Below are 10,049 nucleotides of genomic sequence, written 5' to 3'. Positions count from 1 at the left end.
GAAAAACATTAGAATAAAGTATATTAGGAGTAATAAATACAATTAAACTTCATCAACCCTGACAGGGTTATTATTGAGACACCAAAGGCCCCTAACATGGTTCATATAACGACTAACTTACTTGCATCAGTAAGTAGTAACCGGGACTAAAGGCTTAACGCGCCATCCTAAGCACGGATCATCTAACTTTCGGACAATTAGGTGATCAGCCTGTAATGTCCTAACTAAACTAGGGATCACAAAGTGATTTTTTCACCGGGATTCATTCACAAGAATCACAATTACAAGATAAAGAATCATTAGGACAAGCGTCACTTTTTAGGACAGAAAACGTTAGTACACCTAATTAAATTTTAGGAATTGCAATAGAGAATATTAATAACTAGATAGTGATAATAATGGTACCTACCTACGCTTCTTTTATAAATAACTAAGTTCGTATCATAGTCTCTTCTTCTGTCGTGTACGTTGTGAGGTGGATTACCAACCTCATCAACCCTGGTGTCAGGGTTACTATTGAGCCGCCAAAGGCTCCTGACATGACTCACGTAACGACTACGTACTTACATAAGTAAGTAGTGACCGGGGCCAACGGCTTAACGTGCATTCCGAAGCATGGATCGACTTACTCGATCGTCGTGTAATGTCCTAACCAAAGTAAGGATCACAAAGTGATTTTTGTGACATGTCCCCACCGGGATTCGAACCCAGGATCTCTAGGAGGCCCGGAGCGTAAGCCCAACGCTCAACCACTGCACCACAGAGGCCGTTATCGTAGTCATTGACCACGAAAGACATGAAAATTAGATCTTATATACCTATACAAAATTTCCCGTAAATTAAATCCATGACGAAAATAGTACCTAGCTAAATTCGGATGGTTGGTACCGAATAAGTGGAGCGTTAACTGAGTGTAGGTAATACTAATTAGGTGCCATTGTTTGCGCGTTCGACGAAATACTGACACTGTATACGGACCTAGTAGGGACACCCAATGTAAACGAGGCACAACCCGTGCATACATTAGGAAAGTTCATTTACGAGGAATTTAGGTATTTAGCTATCCATAGAGACTCACAGTAATCACACCATTGCAAACCATTAGGGTGTGCAGAAGAAAATTTGCAGGTCCTGTGGTACAGTCATGAGCAATATAATGTATCCACTTTAGGACTCTGTCGCACTAACATATTTGACATTTAGTGAGACTTACAGTTCAATTTGTCAAAAAAGTTAATCAATCAATCAATAATACTTTATTGCACAACAACATATATAAAGGACATAAACATAATGGTACCAAAGTGTATACATATTAATGCTCGTGATGGTACACCGACTATTGCTTCTCAATTGGGGAGCGGCAGTTCGAACCCGGTACCGACCTTGCACCAACCTACCCGACTACGGTAAAGCAAAGAGGGTTATGTGTTTGCCCGCTATGTATGTATATCTGTATTTATGTGTGTATGCAAGTCTGTTCCAACCTAATTTCTAAACCACTTGTCAGAATTTAACAATTTTGTCACTAAAAGCGTCTTGATTGTTTGGTGGTTATAGGTTATATGACGTCACGTTAAATTCAATATGGCGTCCTCTAGTGGACATTAAATGAGAACGAATTTTTTTTTAATGGTATTGTGTTGGGTATCAAATGAAAGGGCTTAATTTGCACATTTCAAATATGTTCATATGATCTGCGGGTTTCCTTGGACTTACTCGATAATTACGTCCAATTGATAATAAAACTGCTCAGTCATGTTCGGGATAGATTTTATCTCCAAATCTTGCATAAAATATGTATAACAATACAATATACTTAGGTTTAAAAACTAAATCCCAACTACGGAAAAATCACTACGGAGAAGTATACCCATTTTCCCTTTTGTTTCATACTTTTTAGAGCGTGATTTTTCCGTAGTCAGGTTTTAGTTTTAAACTTATATTTTTTTTAATCTTAAGTGCACTTTTCGCTAATAGAGCAGGCATTATAGACAGCGAAACGGTTCACCACCTTTTACGATGTTCTAACAAGCTCGGTGAGGTGTGGGTACTTTGTTCATCTTGCGATGGATGTACCTCTGACTACTATGTTAAAAAATGACGAACTGTGTTAGTGTAGCTTTTTTGTTGATTTACGGTTTGGCCTCGGGTGCTTTTCGAGGCTCAGCGGAGCGTGTACTGAATGACGTGGCCCAATCATCGCCTATGAAAAAATAAATCCGTTACGTTAGTTACAGACAGGATGATCCGTTAGCTGATGTTCACAGACTTCTCAGGTACCTGTGGACGTGTGACAATCAGGCGTTACGGTAATGGCAATAGAATGGCGCAAAAGTTATCTTCTCCATCTATCGTGTGGGTTGTGAAGTGGATTACCAACCCCATCATCATCATTAGGGTTATTATTGAGCCGCCATAAGTCCCAGACATGACTCATGTAACGACTACGTACTTACATCAGTAAGTAGTAACCGGGACTAACGGCTTAACGTGCCTTCCGAAGCACGGATCATCTTGCTTTTTGGACAATCAGGTGATCAGCCTGTAATGTCCTAACCAAACTAGGGATCACAGAGTGATTTTTGTGATTGGTCTTCACCGGGATTCGAACTCGGGGCCTCCGGATCGTGAGCACATCTCTCAACCACTGGACCACGGATGTCGTTGCAAAAGTTATGTAAGAAGAGTTTTATTACCCTATAGTAAGAAAGGATCAGATTATCATCATCATCTCCATCATCATTATCCCGTTTTTCACAAGTCCGGTTTTTTACAAAAGCGACAGCCTGTCTGACCTTTTAACCTGCTAATAGAAAACCAGCCCAATACAGGTTGGGTTACACATGCATTTCTCGGTAATATGTTTCCTCGCGGTGTTTTCCTTCACCGCGGAGCACCTGGGAATCATTTATGGCCCAAACATGAATTCGAAAATAGGACCAGAATATAAGAAGGAATAATTTAAAAAAAAAAGTGTCCATTATCCTTATTATTAAAGAGTATTACGACAGGAACATCTCCGGAAACAGCACATCACGTTTCTTTTTTTTTAACGTAACTTAAACGATGGGGAGCGTTGAGGGCTCTCACCCCGGAATTTGACGCAATCTAGTACTATAAGTAATTATGATATGTTTTGTAGGTATGCATAGGTATTTAACGTGGCCAAATTAATGCGGTAGCATCCCTACTGTCGCTCATTTTACTGTAGTATCAAATATTCAGCAGTGAACAACGTTAATTGAGCCTTTACCCCGCAATGTAGCGGATGCGGATACTGACGGTCTGTGAAGTTTTAGTTTGAGAGCTCTTAAATTGGTGCCGTTCCTCTCTAACAATACGCACAAGAAAGAGATGGAGCTAGTTTTAGTAAGGAATATTGCCAAATTAAATTAAAACTAAGTCGGTGGTTGCCCGAATCGATACCATCTTCATCAGGCGACTTAACATTATGCCTAGAATCATAAAGCAGTCCGGAAAAATGTAAGTTTTTTCTTGTTGAATGATCAGTGATTATAAGCTCTTTAATTTTCTAATAAAAATTAGAGCCCTCAGCGATTATGGTATCGATTCAGGCAGCCACCGACTTAGTTTTAATTTAATTTGACACTGCTAACTAAAACTAGCTCCATCCCTTTCTTGCTCGTATTGTTAGTGAAGGACGCCACCAGTTTAAGAGCTGTCAAACTAAAATTAGGTTAAGTTTGTATCATTGTAAGAAAGAGCTTTCAATATGCGGTAGATAGCATTTTAATACTCAGATTCCAAGTATATTTATATTATGTGGATATTTCAAGTTTTCCCTTGGAATGGCATTGCGACGCCACTCCTCAAGGTGTGGGTACGGTAGACCAGAAGTATGTAGGTACTTATTTTATATTGACAATATGTTAGCGTCAAGTCAACTGCAATTCTAATGACAAATTAAAAAACCATCTGCAAATTAGACCGAAGCCACAAATGTTTTCTTTAGCATCGAAAAGCCATTATAAGTACATGTGTTTTTTTCCAATGGAAATATTCCAATCCTTCGGATATTACCGACCGCCGTTCTCTTTTTAATTTCCTGTTCCGGCCACGGATTCAAAATTATTTCGGCGCATTGAGTTGACGGTTTATATTAAAAAACATGGTGGAGTCATGGATATATAAATAAACTAAGTCAACGTATATTTTTAAAATTCAAATAAGTACTTACTCAAAAGAGATTTTTTCGTCTAAAATTACAATATTAGCGCATTTATCTTATATACCTTCGGTAGTCATAGAATCTGTAGGTTCATACTCTATAAGAATAACAAACTATTTAAAGAAGGTAGAAATTATTGTCTTATTAATTAATTTTAATCTAAGTACTACCTTACGACTCTTGACGACTTCGTTAGGTTACTAAACTATCGACGTACCTATTAACTATAGAACTAGGCGTCATGTCTTTATTATAATTGAGACTATTGACTTTCATCTACATCGTTTTTGTTTGACGACGTGCGAGCGATCAATTTCTGTCTCCTTCTTATTATGCTTTCGAATAACGAAGGTGACGAACGATCTCAATTTATTAACGTCAATATTGCTTATAAAGTGATTTATTTACTCTTGACAGTGCGCAGATGTTACCTACATAAATAAGTGCAGATTAAAGTGTTCGTGGAATGCCGAGCAGAAATAGCGTTATATTTCGCAAGTTTTTCTGCCCTCTGGCAGATCCACAACTTATCAGGATTGACCCCTGCAATGGTTTTAGAATAGACAAAACTATTGGTATAGTTTAGTTGAGTGTGGTTTTGTTTTAGTTTGGTTTGTTTAGTTTTGTTTACACTGTTTTTATTGGTAACTTGATAGTAATAATACCTGACTAATCTAGTCATATTTCCCCTGAGGACCTTTTACAGGTTCATTTATGGAGGTAGTCATAGAACAGATGAAATCGATTTATAGACTTTAGGCCTTAATATACACATAAGTACCCATAAAAGACCAGGAAATTGTCTTTTAGTGAATCCATGATAGTGTTTGTCTTCGATCCTAAACTAACATCTTGTAATTGCGGCTGTGGTTAATTTGGTCTTCTCGGGAATTCCATTCGAAGGCTTTTACATAACATGAGGACCCTACGCTAAGCGCTTCCGTAATTCAAAAAAGTCATTCGCATTAATTTCATTACTTATAAGTATTGCATCCAAAAATTGAGTTTCTAACGTGTATTCCGAGTTAGATACAAACACAAACATAAATAGATTCCAATTATGTATGTAAAGTTGCTTAATGGATTTGCATGGATGGACGAGGTTGGGTGCATCAGGGTCTGATATTTCCTTAATCCTCAGAGACCCGGGGCAGCGCCGGTTTTGGAATTTTAGGGTCGCGTAGTGTACGTGTTCGATTTGATTCGACCCGGAAAAATTTTTGGAAATTTTCCCTTGATACCGCAAATTTTAGGGGCTACGCGGTCATTTGGCCGCAGAACCCCCTCCTCACCCCCGATACGTGCCCAATCCTCCGCAAATATATGCGGACCTCGCGGCGCAGCTCGTCTTAATTACGACCACTCTTATGATAGGCGGCGGCCCCCCGTGAATACCAAGCGAGCTCCAAGTTGGATATGGGATTATGGATATTCCTTCCGTATATGTAAAGTTACACTCGACCCGGCGTCTATAGTTGCTAAATCATTTTCCCTTCGTTTGTTGAATACTAATTAAGTCGTAGCAACCTTATAAGTTAAAATTATATATGTCATGGGTCAAAATAGGTACTTCTTCTATACCAATGTATGGTTATTTATCCAATTTCTCCACCATCTGTAGTACCTACTATGTACCAACTCCAAGCGGGAACGGGTATCTGTGGTGGAAAGAGGGTGTTTATGTCTAATTTTACGTATACTTCCATACAATTTTACATGTAATCTAACTTAACAACGTAATACGGAAAAGGTAAACCGCTTTGTTTATTCCCCGGCTTATTACAGGACGAAGATCTAACAAGTACATGTAAACTTGTATGTCACACGCCACCCTTTGGGGGCTGACTTCGCGGAAATGTGATGTCTTCTCCTATAGATCTTTCTTACCGTTATATTTATTACCAAATCCAATGTGAAGGTGTCTTGTGTTTTTATTCATGACGGCGAACACATTAGGAAGCCGAGTCGTGTTGCGTATACGTGACAATTGAGAACGGGGCCTATTGAAACCCGTCTCTTGTTTTCAACCGCCATTAACCATAATGGGAATGGAATTATCCTACGATAAGAAAAGAGCTCTCAACAAACACCTTACAAACACTCTCAATACAAGTACACTCAACAAGTTTGAGAATCCCACCCAAGCATATTCTTACAAAGTTTTAAGTTCTAAAACCTTGAAAACTCGCTAAAACTTTATCCGGTTTCTTTGTTCTCGGCGCAAAAAATGTGCAAAATAAATATATCGTGTTGAGGAAAATATATTTTAATGTGAAAGCAGTTTGAAACGTCAAGCAATGAATTCTGTGGCGCGTTAATTTTATTAATGTATTTTAAACATCAGCAGCTGTGTCGCTTCCGCGTATAGCTGGGACGAGGGAAACTCGATTATTGCAATACGCGAGGGAAATGTAAAATTACTAAACTAGGGCTTTTTTTGGGGGCTTCATCGTCATTCCAGGGGAGAGATAGTAATCGCCTCCTAAATCGGATTTCTCTGATGGTATTGTCTACACTATGAAAAGGTCAGGGAATCGATACCGGGCTGTCGCTCCTAAGGTTTTACTGCCGGAAATTCCGTCGCAGAGCAGCCTGTACACCGACCATGTGAGCGAAGGGAGCGTAATCGTATTACCCGGCATTATAATCCAATAGCGCTCGGTTTAATACACTGTTTTCATTTAGCAATATTCCTGGGAAATTGCTATTACGGGAATTGAGCCTTATTACGTTTCTTAGCAACGTATAAAATGTATGTAAATATCTTTATCGAGGGAGAACTGTAGGGATGCGGGTTGTGGTGTGGCCACACCGTGTATACGTCGTAGCTGGATTGCATAATCCGCCGTAATACATTATGGCTAGCCTAGTTTTCAAAAGCAGGGCCGGGTGGTATGCGGCGCGGCGGGTGGAATCGGATTGAATACGGCTAACTGAAAGTGTAAGCGCTAATCGACCCTGTTTTTGAAAATGGCTAGCCGTAATGTAATACGGCAGATTGTACAATGCGGCTGCGACATAATGGATTCAATATCTGGATGGGCTGCGTGGCTCACCGCCGCGCCGTATGATTTGTGAACTGGAGCCGAGCCGCAAACCACATATACCGCAGCAACTTTTATTTTCATATAGGTACCTAAGTAGGTATGGAAATGAATACCAAACAATTGTAACAAAATGTTTGACAATTTGATAAAATAAAATAATGGAATAAAAAACGGATTCTCCTATTTTTTTTTTATTATTTATCACCAAAACTGTAAATCACACTTTGGTACAAAAACAACTTAATAACAAACTTTTTAACAATCAAAATATAATTAAAAATACCTAACGAACAATAAAATTGTTAACAATAACAAAACTGAACATATTCTAATTGTAATGTATGTTTAATGAACGGTTAAAATTGACTCAGTTGTAATATAATTTTCCCATAGAACTGTTGATAATATAATATACAATATGTATATTTAAATATTTCTAATATTTAATCTGTTTTTACAGAACTAGCCATTTATGAAATTGGAAATAAATCGTATCTTATGAGAAAATACACAGGACAGAAATACAGTAAGAGTTTTGAAAATGACAGGTCTATGTTCTAAAAAATATGAGCATCAACTACAACGACAAAGGTCCCACAAGTACTCCAAGAATTAGAAAAAGGTTCTAATGTATTTTACAGTCAATATAATATTCTACTTTTGAAGTTGTAAATGTTTTGATAAGATGTACAATTGGTTCTGGCAAGAAATACGATCAACATAACTCCTTCAACTAAACAGTACACGTGATATTTCATTGGAAATGAAATTGTTTCAGCACTTATTCAATCTCTGTATCTGTGAAACGGCAACCACCATTATCAATCCCTTTATTGCTTCTTTAACTAGACTATCTCTTTATCATTCAACCACTACTTGAAAAGAAATATTTACACATCATCAATATATTCACTTGAATGTTTGTTCCGTTTTGAATTGCGCACATAGTTGCGTGTAAAAAATATCATACAGAGGTGGTGATTTGTTCGATGAGGTGGTGTTCGCGGCGGCGGTGCGGGCAGGTCCCGCGGCACGACCCGGGGCGGGACCACACGCTTCCGCGTCGGGCCAGCCCCTCCGGCACGCTGCGGGATGGCCGCAGCGGCACGTTGACGCCGCGGCAGCACTCGGGGTAGTGCGCCGCCGCTGAACAGCACACGCGGTTCAATGGAGCCGCATAAGACAAAGACTTAGGCAGTCTAGTCGAGCACGTGGGCCCGGACCACGTGCAGTACGCCGTCGCTCCTCCAGCGCCGCACGCGCACCAAGCTGGCTCACACCGTGGAGGAGGTGACACGCATGGACATGCTTCAGATATCGTCGGCGCAGGCACCGGCGGTGGCGGCTCAGGGTCTCTCTTAGAGAACCCGACGAAGAACAACAGCAGCGCGCCGGCGAGCGTCGCCGCTGTAGAAAAGTAGAAGCCCGCTCTCGGCGCCTGTTGGTTGATGTATCCAGTCACAGGCACTCCTACTATCACAGGTATAGCTTCCGCGCCTTGCACGAAACCTGGTCAAACAAATAATATAAACCTCTATATCATACTAGCTCAATAACACTTAGAACTTAACGTGGTATTTAAACATAAGGTACTTACCCCAAACCTTAGTGAAATGACGTCCACGAACGCGTTCCATGGTCAGCATCTTGATTGAGTACAAGAATCCTCCAAGACATAGGCCGTACATCCACGCAAACAACACGTAGCCGTGGTAACCCTCAACGCTGCTTAGAGCGAGCATTGATATACCTAGAAGATAAATTATACTGGTGTAGTTTCAGCCAAGTATTTTATGCTGATCCAACAGATTGAAATTGCTATGGAATTTTCGTTGTTTTCAGTGACTACATTCCAAAAATTTTCTATTGTTATTCACCAAAGAGTAATCGATAGTATATAAGTACCTATTCCAAGCATGGCAGTTTGGCAGAGGTATTGTTTGGAGACGAGGCACTGAGCCGACGGACGCACTAGCACGAGCCCAAAGCCAGCGCATCCGAGAACTGCGGCGAACCCCAGGAATGTCTGGAGCAGCACCAATGCGCTCTCCTCCAAACCTTCTTGAAACCCTTGCAATGCCTGTAGAAAAACGAGCATTTTTATCTTATTGTTTCGATAAACGCATTAAATACTCTTTCACGAACTGAGCATGGATCATTGGTCTGTCATTCACACTTTATTACACTTGGAATTATCGCTTCTAGAAGCTCTGTAGCTCAAAGTGTTTAGCGAAGTTTATAGAGGAGGAGTTGAACAGTCATGCGGTGAATTCAAACATAATGGAGTTTTAGAAGAGCGTTCAGTGGATTGATATGCCTTGGCGCGCATCGCGTCGCTACTCCATAAACTCTACTACCTAGTCTTCTCTACTCTAGCAAAGCAACCCACTCGTCGCACTGGTTTCATAGAATAACAGTGAACAATGAAAATAAGTACCATGATTGACTGATGAATTATTGTTAATAAGAATAAGATAGGGACATAAGTACCAACGTCCCTTGTAAATCCTTGGTATTCTCGGGAGATACGAGTAATTAAGCGGGCTTTTAAGATACAAAGGTTAAAAAATAAATAAAAACTCACCAAAAAAAACACGGGGGTGTATAATCCGAAAGCGGCTACTCCAGCCGCGAGGAACAAAATTTTTGCCGGCCTTGAGCGCAACGGACTTAAATCAATAAGCGGGGGTCTCTTTAGGCCTTTCAGTTTCTTCTCCTTCACCTGTCACAAACAATGATGAACCTCAAAATCGGGCCATACATTAACTAACGTAAAATACACTGAAAATGTAAAGGTATTCATAATTAAA

General features: G+C 39.9%; 1 protein-coding gene across 1 annotated transcript in view; it reads right to left on the bottom strand.

Annotated features, from left to right (window-relative positions):
• Window positions 1-7,435: 7,435 nt before the first annotated feature.
• Window positions 7,436-10,049, bottom strand: part of LOC126370915 (monocarboxylate transporter 4-like) — a 58,061-nt gene continuing 55,447 nt past the window's right edge. The window contains exons 9-12 of the mRNA XM_050016034.1: window positions 9,824-9,961; window positions 9,145-9,319; window positions 8,837-8,989; window positions 7,436-8,748 (exon numbers count right to left, since the gene is read on the bottom strand). Coding sequence (XP_049871991.1) covers window positions 8,204-8,748; window positions 8,837-8,989; window positions 9,145-9,319; window positions 9,824-9,961 — 1,011 coding nt within the window. The 3' untranslated portion in view covers window positions 7,436-8,203. The remainder of the gene's footprint in view (window positions 8,749-8,836; window positions 8,990-9,144; window positions 9,320-9,823; window positions 9,962-10,049) is intronic.

This window comes from Pectinophora gossypiella, chromosome 11 (genome assembly GCF_024362695.1).
Source record: "Pectinophora gossypiella chromosome 11, ilPecGoss1.1, whole genome shotgun sequence".
Lineage (NCBI taxonomy): Eukaryota > Metazoa > Arthropoda > Insecta > Lepidoptera > Gelechiidae > Pectinophora > Pectinophora gossypiella.
This window is presented reverse-complemented; position numbering and strand designations above follow the sequence as displayed.